This window comes from Lepus europaeus, chromosome 14 (assembly GCF_033115175.1).
Source record: "Lepus europaeus isolate LE1 chromosome 14, mLepTim1.pri, whole genome shotgun sequence".
In the NCBI taxonomy this organism is placed as follows: Eukaryota; Metazoa; Chordata; class Mammalia; order Lagomorpha; family Leporidae; genus Lepus; species Lepus europaeus.
This window is the reverse complement of record NC_084840.1, coordinates 44,733,932-44,758,326: the sequence shown is the minus strand read 5'-3', so window position 1 is coordinate 44,758,326 and position 24,395 is coordinate 44,733,932. Positions and strand designations below refer to the sequence as shown.

General features: G+C 40.4%; 1 protein-coding gene across 1 annotated transcript in view; it reads right to left on the bottom strand.

Moving 5' to 3' along the window:
• Positions 1 to 1,096: 1,096 nt before the first annotated feature.
• The window catches only part of MALRD1 (MAM and LDL receptor class A domain containing 1), a 405,586-nt gene continuing 382,287 nt past the window's right edge, over positions 1,097 to 24,395 (bottom strand). Inside the window, exons 33-36 of the mRNA XM_062210772.1 lie at positions 10,541 to 10,620; positions 10,351 to 10,447; positions 4,124 to 4,199; positions 1,097 to 1,260 (exon numbers count right to left, since the gene is read on the bottom strand). Coding sequence (XP_062066756.1) covers positions 1,177 to 1,260; positions 4,124 to 4,199; positions 10,351 to 10,447; positions 10,541 to 10,620 — 337 coding nt within the window. The 3' untranslated portion in view covers positions 1,097 to 1,176. The remainder of the gene's footprint in view (positions 1,261 to 4,123; positions 4,200 to 10,350; positions 10,448 to 10,540; positions 10,621 to 24,395) is intronic.

Sequence of the window (24,395 nt, the reverse complement as noted above, 5' to 3'; positions counted from 1 at the left end):
TGGAGAAAAGGAAATCCCTATATACTTGTTGGTGAGAATGTAAATTAATATGGTTGTTTTGGAGAATAGTATGGAAGTTTCTCAAAAAAATACATCTACTGTATGATCTAACTTCCTGTTTCTAGATATATATCCAAAGGAAGTAGAGTCATATCAGAGATACCCGTACTCCTTTGTTTATTGTGCTAATATTTACAATAACAAAGATAAAATGGAAAAATATAAATGAATATTATTTAGCTCAAAAAATAATGAAGCCCTGGTATTTGCAGTAAAATATACAAAACTGGAGAACATTAAGGAAAAAAAAAAACAGGGATGGAAAGACAAATACTGCATGTTCTCTCATATATGGAAGCCCAAGAAAAAGTTGACCTGAATATAGGGCAGTGATTACTAGAGACTGAGAATCATGGGGACAGAATAGAGATCATTGAAAATGAATGCGTACCAAAACACAGAATAACTCTTAGAATTCCACAGCACAGTAGGATGACCATAGCTCATAGTAACCTTACATGATTTATGAAGAACTGGAATAGTGGCGCTTGAAGGCCTCAAACAAACAATAAGGAGGTGGAAATGCTGATTGTGATTTGATCAGTACATATACATATGCATGGATTTGAATATTTTTTGCATCAAAACAAACTTACCTTATTTTCCACAAATGTTTTGAAGTAGCTTCATATTTACATAAAAGTTTTAATGATTATTTGAAAAAGGGAGATACAGGGTGATAATTTATCACACACTTACAAAATGTAACAATAACAATTATGGTGGTTAGGATTACAGTGATTGGTCCTTTCTGCTAGTTTGCTTACCAAGTCAGTTTGCATTTGTTTATGTCTTTTGAGAAAAAAATATGCCTTTTAAATCTTTTTTTATATTCAATATTTGAAACAGCTTGATTCATCACCTTAAATATTACCAATATAAAAATCAAAGAAAAGATATGCTTAATTAGAACACTGTATTAAATTATGCAAATATACAATGAAGATAAGGTACAGATTCCGGTTCCATGAAGGCAGTGTATTAAGATCTTTTATAAGAACTATAATCTCACTAGAATTTTGAATCTCTACTATCATGGAAGATACATTTGCATAGGACTTTAGAGTACAGAATTTTGTATGAAGTACACGTAGTGGATCATACTTGATCTTGATTCTACTGTTTGAGATGATGAGACATGGTTTCCAAGCTTCTTGGTGCTGTGCCATATAACGGGTTGGAGAACGAGTAGATAGAACTCTAAGAGGAGAAACACATTGGAAAGTAAGATTTTAGGCAATTTTTAAAAAACAAACCTGCCCAGAATACAGCAGACTTCAGATGGATTTCACTGGAGCAATAACTGGAACTTGGCTGTCTATCCCTGTAGCCCCTCTAGTCCATGCTGCCTGAACTCCTGGTACAGGTGTAGCTTTGAGTGTTTCTGGGGCCCTCTGCACACTGGCACCACTGCCTCAACCTCATCCTGATAGGTAGAGGAATGGAGTAGCCTGCATTTTGACTACCTCTTTCTCTGGTAATGAGTCTGCTGAATTGAGTACACTTAGGTTAAATGAAATAAAATATAAATTCAAGAGTTTTAAGTTGATAGAAACACACTTTACAGGGTATATGAGGAAACTTAAAAAAGTTCTGTGGAAAAAGGGAATGAAAAGAGAAGTGTATTGTTGTACACAGAAACTTTGAAATCCTGGGCAGTTTTTTCATAATAGGCATTGTTCATAAACTTTTTGATACCAAAATTGGTTTATGCCAAAATAAGTATCTTTTAATTCTACTTCCCATGAAATACTGTCATAACAGAAATTTAAAAAGGGGGAAGTTCCATAAAATGATCCATGTGATTTCTTCAACTAATTTCCTAGAGAAAAATAAAGGAGAGAAAAAAAAATCTGGAGATTAAAAGAGTTGTAAGAGACATCTATCAATTGGGATGCCTATATATTACATGGGTCCTGATTTTAAAAATCTGGTAACAGGGGCCACTGCCATGGCTCACTTGGTTAATCCTCCGCCTACGGTGCCGGCATCCCATATGGGCGCCAGTTCTAGTCCTGGTTGCTCCTCTTCCAGTCCAGCTCTCTGCTGTGGCCTGGGAGGGCAGTGGAGGATGGCCCTGCACCCGCATGGGAGACCAGGAAGGAGCACTTGGCTCCTGGCTACGGATCGGCACAGTGCCAGCTGTTGCTGCCATTTGGGAAGTGAACCAACGGAGGAAGACCTTTCTCTCCATCTCTCTTTCTCACTGTCTATAACTCTGCCTGTCAAATAAAAAAAAAATGTGGTAACAATAGCAATACAAATTGACATGTAAAACTCTTAACTAGAGGCAGCAGATAATGGTTCAAGTAGTTGGGTCCCTGTCACCCATGTGGACTAGTACCTCACTTGAGTTTCTGGCTTCTGGCTTTGGCCCAGCCAGCGCTGGCCACTGCAGGCATATTGGGAGTGAACCAGCAGAAGAGAACCTATTTTTTTGTTGTCTCTCAAATGAATAAATAGAATTCAAAAATTTAAAATCTCCTACTTATCTATGGGACACCTGGAGCGGCTTGAACACTGAATATTTGAAGGTATCCAGAAATTTTAAAATATTTATATGTGGTACTTTGGCTGTAATATGAAAAAAATCCCTTATCCCCTAGAGTTACAAGTGAAGGCTTTACAGTTGAATTTAATATCAGGGCTTTACTGAAAAGCCTTCTGGTGAGTTGAGGGATTGAATGGCTTGGAAGTGAACCAAGATGGTCTTAAAATGTTGGTTGATGGCTCCCTGTCAGTTTATTATACTATTCTTTCAATTTCCTTATCACTTTATGAGAGTTCTGTTTAAGAGATTTTAGAACAACATTTTGGAGAAGTATATTTTCCAGTCAAAATGTTAGGCACAGCGAATATTGCTTAATGAATGTTAAGTCACTTGTTTCTGAAACGGAATCAAAACAGCAATGAAGGTCAAGAGATGTGGTAGAATTTCTTCTCTTGGCTTTCTTTATGGAAGGAAAAGGGACTGTGAAAAAGGAATAATTTTTTCTGTATTCCTTTATCGAAAAGAAAAGAAAGCACTTCCAAGGTTCAGATCACCAGTTCCTGTCACATACATACACACTGTAAGGCCCCTCAGAGGCAGGTGGGAAGCCGGGTCTCTGATTTAAACCTGTTTCTGTGCATGATGACCAGCACAGATCTGAATCCAGAAAAATCCATCTCTTCAGTAGAGTGTGTAACATCGTAGACAGTATAAGTTTGTGAGATAATAATACAAAAATAACTTCTAAACTATCTCACTTTAATTCTTATACCATTTGTATTTAATTATTAAAAATGATAACATTTTCTTTAGTAAAATAAATTAATATTATGCCTTCTCACTTTGTAAAAAATGTCATATTTGGGTTCTTTTAAAAATATATATTTGAGAAGCAGAGAGAGAAATACACCATTCACTGTTTGATTTCCCAATATCTACAATGGGTTGAGCTGTGCCAGGCTGAATCCAGGAGCAGGTAACTCAATCCAGATTCCCATGTGGGTGACATGAACCCAACTACTTCAACCATTATCTGCTGACTCCCAAGATGTTCATTGGCAGGAAGTTGGAATGAGGAGTGGAGCCAAGATTTAAATCCAAACACGCCGGCGCCGTGGCTCACTTGGCTAATCCTCCGCCTATGGTGCCGGCACCCCGGGTTCTAGTCCTGGCTGGGGTGCTGGATTCTGTCCCAGTTGCTCCTCTTCCAGTCCAGTTCTCTGCTGGAAGTGGAGGATGGCCCAAGTGCTTGGGCCCTGCACCTGCATGGGAGACCAAGAGGAAGCACCTGGCTCCTGGCTTCAGATCTGCACAGTGCGCCAGCTGTAGCGGCCATTTGTGGGGTGAACCAACGGAAAAAGGAAGACCTTTCTCTCTCTCTCTCTCTCTTTCGCTCTCTCTCTGCCTGTCAAAAGAAAAAAGTAAATCCAAACACACCAGTATGGGATGAGGGCATCCCAACTGCTGGCTAATCTGCTATACCCTATACCAAACACCTGCTCTGTATGTGTGTGTGTGTGTGTGTGTCTGTGGTCTGCTTCTGAAACGATACCACTCACCATTGTTACTTACCTCTGTTTTCTCTGGGTTGCTCCAATTGCCATAGACTGGATTAACAAAGGCACAGTTACCAGTTCTCTCAGCTTTCCTTAAGGCACACGAGACAACCAAAAGCAAAACAAAGAAATATTACACTGAAATATACCATATTCATTTTCAGATTATTATCTGGTATAAACCCTTGAGAGACACAATATTTAGCCAGTATACTTATCTTCATGAATGTATTAACTTAATTTTTTTTTTTAAATTTTTGACAGGCAGAGTGGACAGTGAGAGAGAGACAGAGAGAAAGGTCTTCCTTTTGCCGTTGGTTCACCCTCTAATGGCCGCCGCGGTAGTGCGCTGCGGCCGGCACACCGCGCTGATCCGATGGCAGGAGCCAGGTGCTTCTCCTGGTCTCCCATGGGGTGCAGGGCCCAAGCACCTGGGCCATCCTCCACTGCACTCCCTGGCCACAGCAGAGAGCTGACCTGGAAGAGGAGCAACTGGGACAGGATCGGTGCCCCGACCGGGACTAGAACCCGGTGTGCCGGCGCCACAAGGCGGAGGATTAGCCTAGTGAGCCGCGGCGCCGGCCTTAACTTAATATTTTTTTAAAAAGGACACAAAGGTAAGCACATTCTAGAAAGCAAACATATTTTGTATTTAGATCTAAATAAACCCAGGTAAATAAAAGTGGCATTAGGTGATCTCAATATTAATTTTTCTTTTTTTTTTCTTTTGATAGGCAGAGTTAGAGAGACAGAGAGAGAGAGACAGAGACAAAGGTCTTCCTTCCATTGGTTCATTCCCCAAATGGCCACCACGGCTGGCACTGAGCCAATACAAAGCCAGGAGCCAGGTGCTTCTCCTGGTCTCTCATGCAGGTGCAGAGCCCAAGGACTTGGGCCATCCTCCACTGCATTCCCAGGCCACAGCAGAGAGCTGGACTGGAAGAGGGGCAACCGGGACAGAATCCGGCACCCCAATCTGGACTAGAACCCGGGGTGCCGGCGCCACAGGTGGAGGATTAGCCAAGTGAGCCATGGTGCCGGCCCAATATTAATTTTTCAAAATATTAATGAAAGGAGTACAATGTTAAAAAGAATGTAATATGAAGCTGAACTAATGATAAGAAAAGGCCATCTTGAAGTTCCTTAGACTGTAAAAGTGCTAGCCACGGCTGGTCCAGGTAAAGCCAACAGCCCAGAATTCCATCTGGGACTCCCATTTTGGGGGCAGGGGCCCAAGTATATGGGCCATCTTTTGCAGCTTTCCTGGGCACATTAGCAGGAAACTGGATTGGAAGAACAGCAGCCAGGACTCAAATTGGTTCGGATGTTGGAAGCCAGCATTGCAGACAATGGCTTAACTCACTGCAGCACACTAGCCTTGGTGCCTGATATATTTGTTCACACTAGCCATGCCTCTGTCAGTCTGTGCCATTGCACCTTTTGTGTTTTCTTGAGGTTCTTTGTCACCTGCTGGATTTCAGCCCAACTCCAGAGTTGGGCGAAACAGCATCTCCTCACTAAGTCCTTTCTCAATCTCTACTGCATTATCTTCACACCAAAAATAGCATGGCTGTCCTTTACCTGTGCTTCTCCAGCACTCTGTGAAGTGGCTTCATGCATTAGATATATGCTTGTTGCTGCACTAAGATTGTTTGCTTTTATATGTTTTCTACACTAGAATATAAATTATTATTTTTATATTTCCAGCCCCAACACAGTGACTAGCACACAACAGATCCTTAATAAATGTTTGCTACAAATGCATGGTTGCACAGAGTTTCTGATTTCTGTGTTTATTTTTCTAAGGTGAAAATAAGCTGGTCTTAGAAGGACTGTTTCCATTCTGTCCTTTAATTTATTAGTGAGCTTAAAATTCCAACCCAGTAAACATACTGGTGAAGTTGTAGACATATCTCCCAGGATACTTTTACAGAGAGATGATATGGCCAAAGACTTGGAAGCAGGAGAGAGTCTATCAGGAGAATAACAGAGCAATTACTAAAGAAAAATTAAGCTAATCCACTTCCTTATGCTCTGCAACATTAATAAAGTATAACACTTAGAATGCTGAGTCTCCCGCAAAAGGAGCTGAATGTATTTGCTACATGCCACAGTAAAGCTGTGTGATTTGCTAGTTATACACACCTCACTTATCATGACAGCCTTCCTGTCCTGTTCATTTAAACAGCTTACCTCTTTCAAGGAGTGTCTTGTTTTCCTACAAAACATTAATCTATTCTGCTTACTTAAGAAGAAAAGAGATGCAACCTAGAAATGTCAAGGACTGGAACCCTGTCTTCCTGCTATGTAAGATTTAATAGTGAACAGAGGAAAGGTGCCTAAAAATGCCAAGAGTATGGCCCTGGAGACTTTGTCTGCCAAACAGAGATACTTGTTATACTGGGGAAATGCTAATGGTGAAATGGCTATCTACAGGCTAAATAATTTGAACATGAGTTCTTATACAGTAAAGTGATCTTTCATATTTTGCTTAGATATTATTCCTTATACTCCAGAGTTTGTGTGCGATGACAATAGATTTAGAACTTAGGACATTTACCAAACGATAAACACAGGTACAATACCAGTAAACTCTGAAGCATGCCAGATGTGTATTCCTGACACACCCATGTAAGCCAATTTTGTGTAGTGAAATAACAAGGAATTGGTTAAAAGATTATCAGTTATTTAGTTATAATAGGAAATTGGAAATTCAGGTGAAATTTCTAATTTTAATTCCTTTGATAAATATGGATATTACTTTCTGGTAAAGTATTTATCATACTCACTTAAAATTGACCTTTCTAAGAAAAATAGAACAATAATATCATTATAAGTAAATTTGATAAGTAGGTGGTCAGATATGATATACTCCTCTTCCAAAGCCTCACGGCAAAATCTTACACATATGGATATCTAAATTAGAGCCTGGTGTGAGAACAGTAGTGGGTAGACTACATGCAGCCAATGATTTAATAAAATACCATTTCCTGTCCTCCTAAAATGTCCAGGTTTTCTGATGCTCAGTTCATTCCATAGTTATGAATGTGTGTATGTTTAAGTTTCTAGTATTCCCTCTTGTCTACCATTCATATTCTAGGATTTACATTCGATCACATACTGATATGATAGGCCATGCTTGACTCCAATAATGGCTCTGCCAAGGGCCACACAGGTAGGTATCAGTTACAATTTTTAAGCTTTGCTTTCAGCTTCCTTAGAATGGAATCAAGAATGGTCAAGCTGCAGGAAATTCTCCAAGAATAACTAACAATGATGTCCCACATGTCATCTGCCAGGATTCTTGCGCAGATAATCCTGTAGCATGAAGACCAAGTAAAGTATAATACTTGGCTTATAAAATGTTACTTTGGATTCCAACATCCTCATCTAGACAGGCTGAGAAATCAGACTTCAATAATATTTATGACAATAAATTTCTATGTGCCAGTTGTTGAACTTAGGGTTGTGACCATGAATAGGACAAGGACTCTGCCCTCAGAATCTGCTCACATCTTTTATGGGAGACATGATACTAAAAGTCAATGTGCTGAGTGAAAACAAGCTCGAGAACAAAGTGGTTTCCAAGCTCAGGGTTGAGAAGGTTACTTCTGACCAAGGCTTGGGAAGAATTGAAGAGGGTATCACTTGTGAACTTAGCCTTTGTGAACATGTTCCTTTCTGATGTTTTACTCTGCTGGCCAAGGGAAAAATAAACTCCAAATCTCTGGAAAGTCATTTTATTCCCCTTTGACTAATAAGTCCTTGTCCAATGTTACTCTGGTAGATGGCAGTTGGTATCACTCATCCTATATCTTGGATCTATTCAGTCCATAAAACCCAAATTCCAAGACTCTGATGTGCTGTGTCAAATATGCAGCTCCCAGCCATCTAATTTTTCATTTGCCCTGTGTGTTTCATATGTTAGGCAAGGGTGAGGCATTCAGTGCTGTCCCTTTTTTCCAGAAATTTTCCAGCCCATAGAAGTATAACAAATGAATCCAAGACAGATGGTTTTATTAAGTATATCATTTAGAATTTCACATTTTAGAAATTTTTACCATTAACTTTAATGAAACTGTAATGAAAAGATAAATGTAGAACTCTGCTCAGTCTAGGTGAAAGCATCCTAGTAGCTGAAAGACTTAATGTAGTTACATTAGAACAGGAAATATTTCAGCCTCCCAAAGATGAAGCTCATCATTTCATTTAAACAATGCAATTTTGGAACTGGGAAAGAACTGTAAAATACAAGTTAACTTGAGAAAGTTCTTTGAAAAACCATTAGACAAGGCCTTGTCATTGTACTTAAACATTCCCCTGGCTTGTATCAGTTAAAGCTCTAGCATGAAATAACTGACATTCTCAAATTGGAAAATTCGAGAAGTGTTTGACAAAGTGACAAATTACAGAGGAATGTCCTGATGATAAGGAAGACCATAGGCAATGGTGCAGGACACTGCGATATCTACACCCAGCCTGTTGTCACCATAAGCTGGGAGGAAGAAAAAGAAAGGGTTCCTGAGACTAGGAGATGGCAGCTGTAGTGTGCATAGGGTCTACTGATGAAGCCACATTTCAGACAGCCAGCGCAGGAGGAAGCCACGGTATAAATATCTAGTTCACCTCTGCCCTCGTGTGTGCTCCACCTCAGCCAAACATCAAGTCAGATGATGAGGGAGTCTGTTAATGCAGTTCATAAAGGACAGCCTCTAGACCTATTTGCTACCCTTCTCCATCCTGTTTGGCAGAGAAGAGTGGAAGGTAGATCTGAGAGGACAAACAGAAGATATCACTTGTCCTTTTCTTCTTTATTTTAGAATAAGTTGAAATCTCTTTCTTGGGCTCCCAAAGCCCTTAACAATATCTCTACAACATACTTCCCTTCTGATACTCTATAGCTATGTGCACCATTCTGAAAGCACACGTTTTTACATTTTTCTTTTCTTGATAGCCCATTTCTTTCCCCCATATTTTTTTCTTCCTTCAGATTTCAGTGCAAATTCTACCCCCACTTATAGTCCTTTTATAGCATGTGTCTGAGCTGCTGGATCCTGGTATGTATCACCTCCAGGTTGTTCCCCTGCGTACCTCTCGCAGCACTCTGAGCAGGGAGCTCTGATTTCACCCACTCCCTGGGCAATGATATGGAGTGGTGTATTTTGAGAGGAATAAAAATGTGACCATCATGGGAAAAAATGTTGCTTTCTTTTGATGCCTCCCTTGAGGGTCTTTATGGAACAAGAAATCACAAATGAGGATTAAGGGAAAGTTAACAGAGAGCTTCTCTTTAAAATAGGAAGAGAAGAATCACATTTGTTGCTCAACCTTGTTTTTAAGGTAAGATTTTACAACTCGTTTCTCAATTTCCTTTTTCTTTCCCAGTGTGAATTTTAGCTGAGTTTTCAAGAGTCTGGCCAATAGATACACAGGGAACTGGGACTTGGGAATCAGTTTTGTGGTTCTCAAACTGTGGGACCATCTGCCCTTCTTGTGTACAAATGCACACATGGGCTGTGGACACAGCAAAGGCTTTGCAAGCAGTAACAGATAACCTTGGCCACTATGCTAGTAGAGTTCCAGTGGCTAAGGCTGTGTTCATTTCTGGCTCGAGGGCAGCTCTCTGTTGACATTCTAGCTGCTAAATCCGCTGAATGCCTTGAAGCATAGAGTATGCAAGGTTTTTTTTTTTTTTTTTTTTTTTTTTTTTTTTTTTTTTTTTTTTTTTGCTAAGAATAAGTATTCTTATTGCTGGGCCCAGGTTAGGCTTGTCCAGGGATCTCGAACTTGACTAGCAGCTGACCTTCTGCCTTCAAAGATCCATATTACCATCCAAACTGTTTGCAGTGGGAATGGGTTTGGTAGAGAGAATATGACATTACAGGAATAAATATTTTATTTGGAGGCCAGGGCCACTCATTCAAGAATCTCAAACAACACCATCCAAGTGATACATCCAGCCGAATCATCTCTTGATTCTGTGGAGAACATCATGCTCTTTTTTGGTGGCCTTAAGCTGGCTCTTAACATAATCCTAAAAGCAAATTTAAGGACTTCTTACTAAAAACAGAAGAGGCATCATTGTTAGGCAGCTCCTGCTTCTGCCCAGGAAAATAAACTCACAGTGTATGGTAACCTTAAAGTTACATGCAGTTAATACAGGGTGAAAGGAAAATAAAGCAGATGAAATGTTTCAGAAAACTGTTCTGTATATTTCATTCAGCAATTAAAGGGATGACTTACCTTACTGGCACTTTTCTTTTCACAAGAAAACACAAGAAGGCGACAGTAATATGAGTCATCAGGAAAGCAAATCCAATACCCAGAAGAGCCCATAAATCTGGAATTTCAAACCAATGAAAGAGACAAATATGCAGTGAAAAACATTAAAGGCTCCAAAACAAAGAGTTCTTTGAGTCACTAAGTCACCTACTATTCTGCATGTAAACAAGATCTGCAGCAGGAGGGGTGAACTTGATGTGGCATCGACTTCCTTTCCATCCTTGCCCACATCTGGAAATGAGATAAAACTTTGATAAAGAAAAGCTGTGAATATATTTTAGCAGAATTGCAATATGATGAAATGATGAATGTCAAGCAAAAATGAGATTACAGAAATGTGGGCAGTTTTGATAAGAAACTAAAATGTGTAGCCAAAACCAAAACAAAATTAAATTTTATTATTTTTATATTACTGTGTAAGATCATACTCTTTTTTCTTTACTACATTTATCCCCTTCATGACTTTACAAGGTAGAGACCTGGTTTTCATACTCTCCTTTTTCATTTTCCAAAATTGACTTGCCTTTTTTCAGAGTGCAGTATTACATCATTAGTCATCATTTGTTTCAAACCCTAAATCTAGCATGTTTTCAATAGTAAACAGAATTAAGTTCTTTCAGACAACCAACAGAACATATTTAAGTTATACATTAACATAAATATAAGCCTATTTATTTCTGATTTCAATAGGATGATCCCTGAAGTTCTTATACTTGGAATCAGTTTATAATTTCATCTGATGGCCTAAGAAGGAAAGAAGGAAAGGGATGAGAAGGGAAGGGAAGGATAGGGGGAGGAAGGGAGGGAGGCAGAGAGGAAGAAGAAAAGATTCAGACCCCCACCAGAATTCCATTTTTTTTTTTTATTTAGGGATTTTCATAACAAAACACAGAATACTGGTAGGGATGGTTTTCAGAAACTTCATGATTGGGGAGCTTTTAACTCAAAGGGAGGTTAGATTGACTTATCAGTAAACCTGTCAGAATTTTTCTGGTAGTATGTGTTTGCATGTGGGTGTGAGAGTGTCTGTACATGTGTTTGTTTAGGACAAGTATACAAATGACCTTGGTTGAATTTCCTGCCAAGTTTATGGAAGGTGCTACAAAAGGGGATAAAAACCTAGCTTCTGAATATGTGTGTTTAAAAGCCCTGTGTGAGGAGCAGTGCTTCTTCAGTGCACACCTACTGTGTTTTTTCTCAATCTTAATTTTGAAAATTTGTGTACTCAAATGCAACTCCTTCACAAAGTTTCTTTAAATGTAAAAGCATATGGGTTCAAGGAAGCTCATCATTATACCTTTCTTTCTTCACTAAATAGTCTTTAAAATTGCAAATAATTTGATTGTTCTGATGTTTCTGAAATTCAAATTAGAATTATTGAAGATTGGCATATTTAGTTTTTATTCTCACAACCCTTAAAATATTTTTGTTGGTCCTCATTTGATAGTATGAATCCTAAATGGAAATCTCCCACCCATGCACACACAGGTGTGGCCTAAAGAGAGGAGACACTTTTTAAATCTGGGTTAACTGGATTCCTTTAGACTTTATAAATATCACTTCCCTGGCATCACTGCTACAGTAATCTTCACCTCAGCAAATAGTATATATTTGAATGTGTTTATTAAGGTAAATTCCAGTGGGAAGTATCTTGGGAATAATGGTGAAAAGAACAATGAAGAGTTAAAAAAAAAAAAAAGCTATGAAGGCTTATCTATCAATCTACTCCTGTTATCCATTTATCGTGTTTATATATTCATGTAAAACCTAATAATGAACAAATAGAGCAGTGAATGAGATTTGTTTGGCAATTCTTCAAGGAGTTCCCCTTGACTGAAAAACTAATGTCAGTTTTATAGAGAATACATATACATACCATAAAGGAAAATAAATAATTTTTTTAAATTCACACTTTACTTATAAGTATAAAAGTAACATAAAAAATTGCTTAGGAATAAATTGCATCTTAGGAGCAGGCATTTGGTGCACTGGTTAACTTCCCACTTGGGATACCCACATCCCAGGGAGTTCCAGACTCTTGGCTTTGGCCTGGCCGAGCCACAGGAATTGTGGCTATCTGGAGAGTGATCTAGCAGATGGAAGATTGATCTGTCTGTCTCTCTTGCTTTCCCCCCACCCTCACCTTTCAAATAAATAAATATTTATCTCCTTTAGAGGAGACACAAGCAAGTCTCCAGTAATGAACTTTCTGAAAACAATCCGTACCAATGTTAGAAGTTTCACTGTGTATGTTCCTAAATAGGGCAAAAGTAATGGAATCCTAGCAGGAGTCTTCCTTTCAATACATATATAAAATATGTCCCAGTAATTCTCTGGGACAGATTACAGAATAAATCAAAGTGATACAAGCTCATCAGCTAACATGAGAAAAGAGGAACGTCTACTCTAGGGGTCAAAATTAGCTTCAAAATTTTAGCCAAGAAAACTTGTAATTTAGAAAGTAGGAATGAAGGTTTGAGTTATATATTTATATTACAAACTCCTTCAAAGAAGTTGATTATTTCAAAGGAAATTGATTATACAACCTCCATGTTTCCACTTACTAGATTATATGTATCACTTTGACACCTGGAAGCAAGATGATTTCTATACATGTTTTCAAGAGAGTTTATCTTACATAAATTTTAGTGGATATCCATTAATTTGGAAATGGGAGTAGAGTTTCCTGAGATTTTAAGGTTAAATGATAAAACCTATGATTCAAAATTTCTAGTCAATAAAAATATAAATGAATAAACAATTCCTTGAAGCAAAAATTGCAATCTTCACACTAAAATGATTTCTCAAATTACCACTTCCTTATCCCTTTCCTTGTAAAATTTTTATTTGATTTTTATAACATTAAAAGTAATATATGTGGGGCTGGCATCATGATGTGATGGTTTAAGCTGCCACCTGCGATACCAATATCCAATATGGGTGCTGGATCAAGTCCTAGCTGCTCCACTTCTGATCCAGCTCTCTGCTAATGGCCTGGGAAAAGCAGCAGAAGATGGCCCAAGTGCTTGTGCCCCTACAATCCATGTAAGAGACTGGAAGAAGCTCCTGGCTCTCGGCTTTAGCCTGATCCAACCCCAGCTGGCAACGGCCATCTAGGGAGTGAACCAGAGGATGGAATATTCTCTCTCGTTTTCTCTCTCGTTTTCTCTCTCTCTCTCTCTCTCTCTCTCTCTCTCTCTCCCACACACACACACACACACAAACTCAGACTTTCAAATAAATAATTTTTTTAAAAAAATATATGCTTGAAGTAGCAGTGAAGTTATATACAATGTGTGTTAAAACTCAAACTTTTAGGCTGGCACCGCAGCTCAACAGGCTAATCCTCTGCCTTGCAGCGCCGGCACACCGGGTTCTAGTCCCGGTCGGGGCGCCGGATTCTGTCCCTGTTGCCCCTCTTCCAGGCCAGCTCTCTGCTGTGGTCCGGGAGTGCAGTGGAGGATGGCCCAGGTGCTTAGGCCCCGCACCCAAACACACATTTGGTTTGGGGTGCTGTTAGCTATCCTTCTCTTACCGGCCAAATGCACTTTAAAATCACTTGTTTGTACAAGTAAGTTGTACCTTCTATTACCAGCACACACACAAGTTCATTTTTTCTATACTTCTATTTTGTTCTTTAAAGTTTTTCTCATTAAACTGATAGTAAAGTGCTAAAATAAATTACAAAATTTTTGCCTCAAGAATTTTCATTTTGGCCGGTGCCGCGGCTCAATAGGCTAATCCTCTGCCTGAGGCGCTGGCACACCGGGTTCTAGTCCCGGTCAGGGCACCGGATTCTGTCCCGGTTGCCCCTCTTCCAGGCCAGCTCTCTGCTGTGGCCCGGGAAGGCAGTGGAGGATGGCCCAAATGCTTGGGCCCTGCACCCACATGGGAGACCAAGAGGAAGCACTTGGCTCCTGCCTTCGGATCAGCGCGGTGCACCAGCCACGGCAGCCATTGGAGGGTGAACCTACGGAAGGAATACCTTTCTGCCTGTCTCTCTGTCTCTCACACTGTCCTCTCTGTCAAAAAAAAAAAAAAAAAAGAATTTTCATTTTTCTAGATTCAGGAAGCAAAAAATGAGCAATCCAACCTGAGTATTTATGGAGCATGTGATGTGCTAGATTGTATTTCCTCCAAAGAATGAAGTGTTTGGATATGTGCCATACAACCGTGTTTCAGAACATTGGACATCCAAGTATACAGAAACCATCTGTAACTGTGTCTGGAGAGAGATGTTCAATCATGAGTTGTTAACAGAATCCTAAACTTGTTGATTTCCTAATTTCCTAATTACTACAGTAGTTTTTAGCCATACTTACTCTTTATACTTTTAAAAGGTGTAGAAGGAAAAAATTTCCATTTTTCTTTACATATTTTTTAAAGACTTATTTATTTATTCAAAAGGCAGAGTTAGAGGGAGAGACAGAGAGAAAAAAAAAAAAAAACCTAAGTGAAAGATCTCTGTGAGTGAGATCCCAGTGGAAAGAACGGGCCATCAAAGAAGGAGGTACCTTTCTCTGAAGGGAGGAGAGAACTTCCACTTTGACTGTGACTCTATCAGAATAAGATCAAAGTCAGCGAACTCTAAAGGCTTCCATAGCCCTGGCAACTCATGACTAGAGCCTAGGGAGATTACTGACGCCATGAACAGGAGTGTCAAATTATTAAGTCAGCAACAGGAGTCACTGTGTACTTACTCCCCATGTAGGATCTCTGTCCTTAATGTGTTGTACAATGGAAATTAATGCTGTAACTAGTACTCAAACAGCACTTTACACTTTGTGTTTCTGTGTGGGTGCAAACTGTTGAAATCTTTACTTAATATATACTAAATTGATCTTCTGTATATAAATTATATAAATATAATTATAAATGAATCTTGATGTGAATGGAATGAGAGAAGGAGCGGGAGATGGGAGGGTTGAGGGTGGGAGGGAAGTTATGGGGGGGGGGAGCCACTGTAATCTTAAGCTGTACTTTGGAAATTTATATTTATTAAATAAAAGTTAAAAAGAGGAGTTTCATCTGGGTCTCCCCTGTGGGTGACAGGGCCCCAAACACTTGGGCCGTTGTCTGCTGCTTTTCCCAGACCATGAGCAGAAGCTAGATCAGAAATGGAGTAGCCAGGACAGCAAGCAGCACCCATTTGGGATGGCAGCATCACAGGTGGCAGCTTTATCTGCTACAACACAACACAATACCAGCTCCAGAAACTACACATTTGACATTTACATTCTGTTTTGAAAAATTACAATACATAAAACCTACGCAATAAGAAATATTGAGTAGCTACCTGTGTTAGTTAAGATTCTGCCTGCCTTACTACCTATAGTTCAATAAAGTTCCATAGCTCCTGGTTGAGAAAAGTGCAGACACAGATTGGTTGAGCTGCGTCACAGGAGGTGCATTCTGCATGAGAAGGCCAGCCTTGGCCCCTCTGCCCCTGCTCTGTTGACTGCATGGTTTTGCCTCCCATAGTCTTCCCAGGGTTGGGATATAGTTGAACATCACGGTAGCCAGACTTTCAAGTTTTGTCTGTTGGAAGAGCAACACCAGCAGGGATTTCTGGTTTTCATAACCTAAGAGCTTCTGGACACCCTATTAAGCCTACCCTGCAAACATCTTGAGATACAGAGAGGGCAGATGTGGGGCCGGGAAGGAAAAGAGGAGTCGGGGGTCTATTGCTGGCTTAACCCACTGCTTTCTAGCTATGTGGCTTTGGGAAAGACAAATAACTTCAGCATTCTCTTTACAAACAATTATTAACTCACGGAATGATAAAGAAAACAGTGCAGTGGCCGGTGCTGTGGAATAGTGGATAAGGCCGCCATCTGCAGTACAGCATCCCGTGTGGGCGCCGATTCGAGTCCTGGCTGCTCCACTTCCGATCCAGCTCTGTGCTATGGCCTGGGAAAGCAGTGGAGGATGGCCCAAGCCTTGGGCCCCTGCACCTGCATGGGACACCTGGAGGAAGCTCCTGGTTCCTGGCTTCCGATCAGTGCAGCTCCGGATGTTGCCGCCAACTGAGGAGTGAATCAGTGGATGAAAGACCTCTCTCTCTCTCTCTCTCTCTCTCTCTCTCTCTCTCTCTCTCTCTGTGTGTGTGTGTGTGTGTAACTCTTTCAAATAAATAAATAAATAAATAAATCTTTTTTTAAAAAAAAAGTACAGTTATGTGAAAGTATAGCGTAAACTGTAACATTCTGTCAGTCTTTTGCCTTCTAGCACAAATTCTGACCATGACTGTTCCCTGCCCCTACTTCCCCATGCCCTAACAGACTGGCCCACCAGAGAGTCTGATCCAAGAAGAATCTTCTCTGAGACCTGGTGAAATCTGATTACAACAGAAAAGTGAAAAGCCGTTGGCACAGCTGTTTTTATGGCTTCTCAGTTCTGCCATTTACAAAGCAGGTTCATGCAGGAATATGGCTGGAGGTTCCTGGGAGGAGAACAAGCACCTGTTTGAAAAGACTCAGTACCTGCCATGTGCACTCCTCTCCCCACTGCCCTTGGGAGGTTTCTACCCACAGGAAGTGCTCCAAGAGGGGAGAATGTAGTGAGGTCCCAACTGGACCTGAAGGCTTTTGCTCACACCATGTGGTTTCTGGACCATGTGCTGTGCCTTTACCAGCAGCAGGGGAGAGGAAAAACTGATGCAAGCTCTTTTTTTAAATTTTTTTTTAAGGGGAAGGGTTTATTGGGGGAAACCCGACACACCAGAGGAAAGGGGCAAAGAAGGAAAAGAGGGAGGAGGAGAGTGTAAGAGAGAGATCAAGACACACACACACACACACACACACAGCGCGCCATGTGTTCAGGAACAGGTCCTCTTAAAACGTTGCCAGGGTACGGGCAGAAAAATAGGAGCATTGAAGAGCATTGAATCCCATTAGGATGGGGTGGAGTTGACACCAGTGATTGGGCCATGTGGTCACTTGACTTCCAGCAATGCAAGCTCTTAATAAGCCATCCTGATTGTCATGGGTGAATTTATAACAGGAAATGAGAAAGCACAAGACGTGAAATCGTTTCTGAGCCACAAATCACTGAAATCCTAGTGAACAGCAGTGATAAATTTGCTTGAATTAATCTTCCCCATGACAAATTAGCTCCAGCATGTTTTTAAATATTTATAAGTATTAGCTAGAGCCCACCTGAAAGCAAAAGATAAACTGGATCATTTTTGCATTAGGGCCTGTTTCCGCAACAGAAAGAAGAGAAAGGGAGAAATAAAATATAATTAGACTCTTTCAACAAGAGTCAACACCCTCATCATGCCAAAGTTCCAACAGGTCTGCTATTAATAGTTTATAACCAGGAGTCCTTGAACAACTTACTTCAACACATTCTCCTCTTATTGTCATTTGGGTGCCAGCCCCAGCTCATTTGTCTCATTGCCAGGACAAATGAGGAGCCACACATGTAATCATGTGTTCATGGACTGACCTGGGGGGAATCCCAGGGGTTTTACTGGGATCTTTAAATGAATTGAATAGGTTGAATAAGTCCATAGTAAAACAAATTAAGTGCCATTGCAGAGGTATGGTTATTTCTTAAAAAAAAAAAAACTATTTAGTAAATATAAATTTCCAAAGTACAGTTTATGAATTACAATCGCTTCCCCCCCATAACTTCCCTCCCACTTGCACCCCTCCCATCTCCTGCTCCCTCTCCCATTCCATTCACATCAAGATTCATTTTTAATTATCTTTATATACAGAAGATCAATTTAGTATATATTAAGTAAAGATTTCATCAGTTTGCACTCACACAGAACATAAAGTGCAAAATACTGTTTGAGTACTAGTTATAGCATTAATTTCCATTGGACAGCACATTAAGGACAGAGATCCTACATGAGGAGTGAGTACACAGTGACTCCTGTTGTTGACTTAATAATTTGACACTCTTGTTTATGGCGTCAGAAATCTCCCTAGGCTCTAGTCATGAGTTTCCAAGGCTATAGAAGCCTCTTGAGTTCGCCGACTCCGATCTTATTTAGACAAGGTCATAGTCAAAGTGGAAGTTCTCTCCTCCTTTCAGAGAAAGGTACAATTTTTTATGTCTGTATTTTCAAATGTAGGAATTATTATATATGCAAGTTAGAGATATTCTGATCCAGTACTTTACAGTGATTCCTAACAATTTATTCCCAATTTTATTCCTAACAATTATGAAACTCAAAGGAATTGTGAGCCCATTTTCAAGCATTATGTCCAAAGCATCATAAAGAAATAGGAATTTTACATTAAAAATATTATAGGTTTAAAAATCTCCAAGTTCTCATAGCTGGTTTGATCTTCATGTCTCTTTGATTCCCAAACTTCACGTTAATTCAAAGTCCCTTCTCCGTGGAGTCAGTTTCACACTCACAATTCTAGGGCTTCCCATGACATCTGTTTTTTGCTGGATAGAAGAAGTTTCACACTTTGTCCATCTATCCCTTATTTTCCTTATAAAGGCAGACTTAGATGAACCATCTCAGGGCTGGTGATGCCCTACAAACTTCCACAGTGGCACATGTAACAAAGGACTGCAATTTAGGTTTCCTTATAAATCTTTCTAGGCTATAAATATATTGTATGTGAGGTCATCCCTGTTCACTCTTGCATGCTTCAAATAATAAAATCCTGAGCATAAATACTTGCTGAAAATATGTATAAACAATAATGGTGGTTACCCTTGGACCCTGTGTACCACTTATAAAAGCACTTTTGTTGTGTATGCATATTATCTCATTTAACTATTAGAACAGTCATTCACAATGTTAGCATGCATTAGCTTCACTTGGAAGCTTTGTTACAGCACAGACTACTGAGCCCTAACCCTTTAGTTTCAGATTCAGTGGACTGCTCACAACTTCTCAGATGCTGCTGCTGGTCACAAGAACACCTTGAGAGCCACTGCCTCAGCACATCCCCGCTGAAGCAGTGTTGCTTTTACGAACTTACAAGGAAACAGAAGCTCAGAGAACCCTGGCTTTTCACATAGTGGATTCAGGTCCTCTGAACTGCTTGTCTTGTCTTTTTCCACTGGTTGGAAGATGGCTTCATACCCTGTCAGTCTAACTCACATTACCCTTTAGCACAGAGAGCAATTTGGACTTAGCCTGTGCTACAGGAACATTAGTGAGACATTTACTATATTCCAGTTCCTCACAATAGTTATTATCAGATTCTGTCCTTAGGGGATAATTTGAAAATGCAAGTCATATGCTGCAGTATTAGAATTTCCGCTGGGATTGGCAGTCAAGGTGCACAGAATTGCAAATGTGGGAAGAAAGCGTGTTCACACGTGACTTCAAACTGCAGCATCACAACAGAAATGAGCAGCTTGGGGGAAACAAAGCAGACAGAGTGGGCCTCTGGCTCCCATTTCTTCAGGCAGGGTGGTGGTGTGGGGTTGTAGCTGGAGTAATACTGTTTTTTTTTTTTAAGTCCTTAATTTGGTATTTTGAGCTATTTCCTCAGGGTTTTCCTTCCTTTTCATAAAGTACTATTTCCCTACACCAGACAGGAAAAAAAGGAAGAGGAAGTAGCAAGGACACTAAATAATTCACAAACAGGGCCACTGGAAACGGGCTGCAAGTCCACAAAAAATAGTCTTGTTTTGAGAGGAAGCGGGTAAAGAGATTAAGTTTTTCTTGTGGAGTGTAGTCCTAGCAAAAACAGATTTTTGAAAACTCTTAACATATACTCTGACCTCTTAGGTCCAGCAAGACCTTACCCTGCTTTCTCTCCTCACATTGAAATATAAATGAAAACATACAAACACAAATAAAAAACTAGGAAGAACGAACACAGAGTTGCTGGGCTCTAGAAGGTATTCCCCCAACCACAGCACCCACAGCTGAGAAACTGGGGGGGGGGGGGGGGTAGTCATAAGACTTACTTTGACTTTTTGCTGAAGTAATAGGTTCTTTTACTTTCTCAGTACAAAACAGAATTTTCCAGTGGCTTTCCATAAAAGTGAGAGCAAAAATCTAAGCCGTGTGCTCTTTTTGCTTAGGGAATAATTAGTGAGCACTTTCTACGTGCTGGGCTTTGCTCCAGGTTCTGGCTGTCCTAGCCCATGAGCCCACGTGTTTCCTGGCCATAAGTTTGCGCTGTTTCCTAAATGTTGTGCAAAACGTATTCTTGGCCTCAGTGATTTTACGTGTTCTGTTTTCCATGACAGGTACACCCTGCTCAACCCTTAGCCAGTCTGGCACTTCCACAGAATTGTGCGCTTGACTCAGAGAAGCATTAACCAACAATCTAACACACACCATTGTTGTCTATCATCCCTTCCCCATCCACCTCTAGAAACCTCCTTATCCTATTTTTCTTCAAAGCATCTGCTTCAAGAAATATTTATATGTATATAATCAGGCCAGCGCCGCGGCTCAATAAGCTAATCCTCCTCCTGCGGCGCCAGCACCCCGGGTTCTAGTCCCGGTCGGGGCACCGAATTCTGTCCCAGTTGCCCCTCTTCCAGGCCAGCTCTCTGCTGTGGCCAGGGAGTGCAGTGGAGGATGGCCCAAGTCCTTGGGCCGCGCACCCCATGGGAGACCCGGAGGAAGCACCTGGCTCCTGGCTTTGGATCAGCACGGTGCGCTGGCCGCAGCACGCCAGCCACGGCGGCCATTGGAGGGTGAACCAACGGCAAAAGGAAGACCTTTCTCTCTGTCTCTCTCTCACTGTCCACTCTGCCTGTCAAAAAAAATTTTATATGTATATAATCAAATATCAGTATTAAACGTGAGTGATGGGCCGGCGCCGTGGTTTAACAGGCTAATCCTCCGCCTTGCAGCGCCGGCACACCGGGTTCTAGTACCGGTTGGGGCACCGGATTCTGTCCCGGTTGCCCCTCTTCCAGGCCAGCTCTCTGCTATGGCCCGGGAGTGCAGTGGAGGATGGCGCAAGTGCTTGGGCCCTGCACCCGTATGGGAGACCAGGAGAAGTACCTGGCTCCTAGCTTCGGATCAGTGCGATGCACCGGCCACAGTGGCCATTGGAGGGTGAACCAACGGCAAAAAGGAAGACCTTTCTCTCTGTCTGTCTCTCTCTCACTATCCACTCTGCCTGTCAAAAAAAAAAAAAAATGTGAGTGATGAATAGAAATCTGAATAAAATGAATAATTTTGTAGAGATGACCTCATCTAACCCGTTACCTCTCGACAACCCACCTGGTCCAACATCTTCATATCTCACAATGGGGTGACACTTTTAAAAAATTTTAAATCATTTTTTGTGTGTTTTGGGACACTTGAAACAGTATCAGATTCAATATATTGGTTATAAGAGCAGAGTCTGTGCCAAGCAAAGAACTACAAGTCATTTTGTTACTGCAAGGGTAAGATTTTTTCTTTCTTTCCAGTGGAAGAATCCCCAGGAAAGCAACATGGCTAAAGGGTGTGAACTGGGGCATGGCATGTCCAGTGAGGGATAAGTCATTACAGCTACACTCCTATAGGTATAGATGAGTCAAGGAAAAGTCTTTGTAATAGGTCAGCCTGTGCATTGCATCTTATAAAACTAAGTATCTGCTATGCATTAACCCAGCAAGTCAGAGGACAAAAATGCAGGGACAGGAGATTCTTTACCTTGGTACCACAGGGTGGAGCTGAAAATGGGACTGCATGTGCCCACCACATCCTCACACATGGCTTGAAAAGGGACTTCAAGTCACTCTGGCAGAAACAGAGCAGGGACATGGGCACCTAATACCCTTTACTGACCTTAGTCCATAAGGAATAAAGAGAAAACTAAATATTCAGCCTTAAAAATTGTTAGGAAAAATTGAAAAGAATGTTGTCTCTAGGGTCTAGACAAACATCTCCTGCAAGAAGAAATGATTTCTGTAGGACAGAAAAAGAGAAGAAAGATACAAACAGGAATATGATAAGGAAGGACATATGGAAATTTAAAATGAATGATATAAAATTAAAAATAAAATACATGCATATGTTGGAGATAATGATATCATAATACATATTTTAAGAAAAATAGTTTGTTGAGGGAGAGAATAAATTTGAGAATCTCATCTGTGTGTAGAAGATAATTCTCTGTGCTTCAGTTTGCTTATCTGTAAAATATATAAGCACACCTACATTTTAGGGCTGTTGTAAGTCTTCATTCATTTAATACCTGCAGATGTTCAGAACTGCGCTTGGTACATTTTAAACATTTTATGAATATTAGCTATCATTTTCATAAATGGATATTTTATTAAGTGCCTAACATATGCAATATATAGTGCAAATTATTAGAAATATAATGGCTGAGGCAATTTATATACTGATAAAAGTTGATTATGTGACTAGTGTCATGAATTTCAAGACATAAATAGGTAAGACAATACTTACTTTCCTCAAATAACCCTGATGAATAAAGAGCAAAAAATACAGACTGGACATTTTTGTGGTCAGTTCTATAAACAGGCAGTTTTGTACTTTAACAATTAAAACACTTAAAAAATGAAAAACCATTTGTTTTCCAAAGTAAATGCTTGTACCAATTGGCTTCCCAGTTATTTCTTTAAAAAAAAAACACCAAGATTGTTTCTAATGGCGTTGTTCTAGAAAACTCAGTGCAGCAATATGATTATTTCCAGAGGTAATCCAACAAAGGGGACCTAGTGTGGTTTTCAACTGTGGCCAATGTTACAGTGAAAAATAAGTGGTATGAAATTACAGGCTATGTCAAGTACCATGGTGAGGAAATGGGAGAGAGGAATACAATCTCCAGTGAAAGGTCCTTAATTGTTCTTTTGATCTAATTCCCTGTCCCTATCCATAAGGAAATTGCAGATGGGAGACGTGAATTACCCGCAGAGGACGCGGTCCTCCCTGGCATCTTCTCTTCATGCAGTCATTACACTCCTAAACCTCAGCCTTAACAGTGTTTGTGATGTCCCCTCAGGTTCTGCTGTGAGCCTGCCAGAGTGCTGTTCATGTCTACAAAAGATCCTTGAAAACTGACCACACGTAGAAGGTAGTCTTCTCATTTTGCTTTTGCATATGATTCTCAAATCTGTTCTGACCCTACGGGAAAACTCAGTATTCTATATTTCACCCGGATATCAAAATACAATACCCCACATACTGCTGGTGGTAGTTCCTAACTGAGTAACATGGGAAGAACAAAGCAGACACCAGAAAGTAACTCTCTTCTTTCAAAACCTGAAATTTATGAAGGGCTTTTTATCTACATAATAGACTTTTCAGAGAACTTTTATACTCTTTATTTTATTCAGTTCTCAGAACAGCCCTGTGATGCAGCCAAGGCAAATACTGTAATCATTTTAAAAATGCAGAGGTCAGTGTTTATGGAGGTCTCAAGCAATAGCAGAAAACAAACAGTGTAACCTAAACTCCAGTAGTGAGCAGGTTAACACATTTTTGAAACTAGTGGCATATTTAATGACTGAATAAGTACATATATAAGCCACACTGTTTCTTTTTTCTTCATACATTTATTTCTAAAGAAACAAAACCTAATTGTATCTGACCTAACTGTATCTGACTGTCCTTGTGGTCATTTCTTGGTGCCCAGGCAAGGGTCATCCTTCACAGGATGGAGGCTCCTGACGTGGACACTGGGACGGGAATGTGCTCTCACTGCATTATTCTGGGGAAGCCACTCTGAACTCTCTTCCTTTCTTTTATGAAAAAAAAGAGAGAATTATTATTTATTTAATTATTTGAAAGGCAAAGGTGGAGTGTGACAGCGAGTTATCTTTCATCAGCTATTTCACTCTCCCAGTGGCTGTAACAGCCAGGGTTGGGTCAGTCTGAAGGCAGAAGCCAGGAACTCCATGCTGGTCTCCATATGTGTGATAGGGGCCCAGGAACTCAGGCCATCTTCTGCTGCCTTCCCCAGTGCATGTGCAGGGAGCTGGATCAAAAGCAGAGTAGCTGGGCTTCAAACTTCACTCTGATATGGGTTGCTGGCATTGCAAGCAACAGCTTAGTGTGCTGCACCACAATGCTGGCGTGTAAACACTGCATTCTTTTTTTAAAT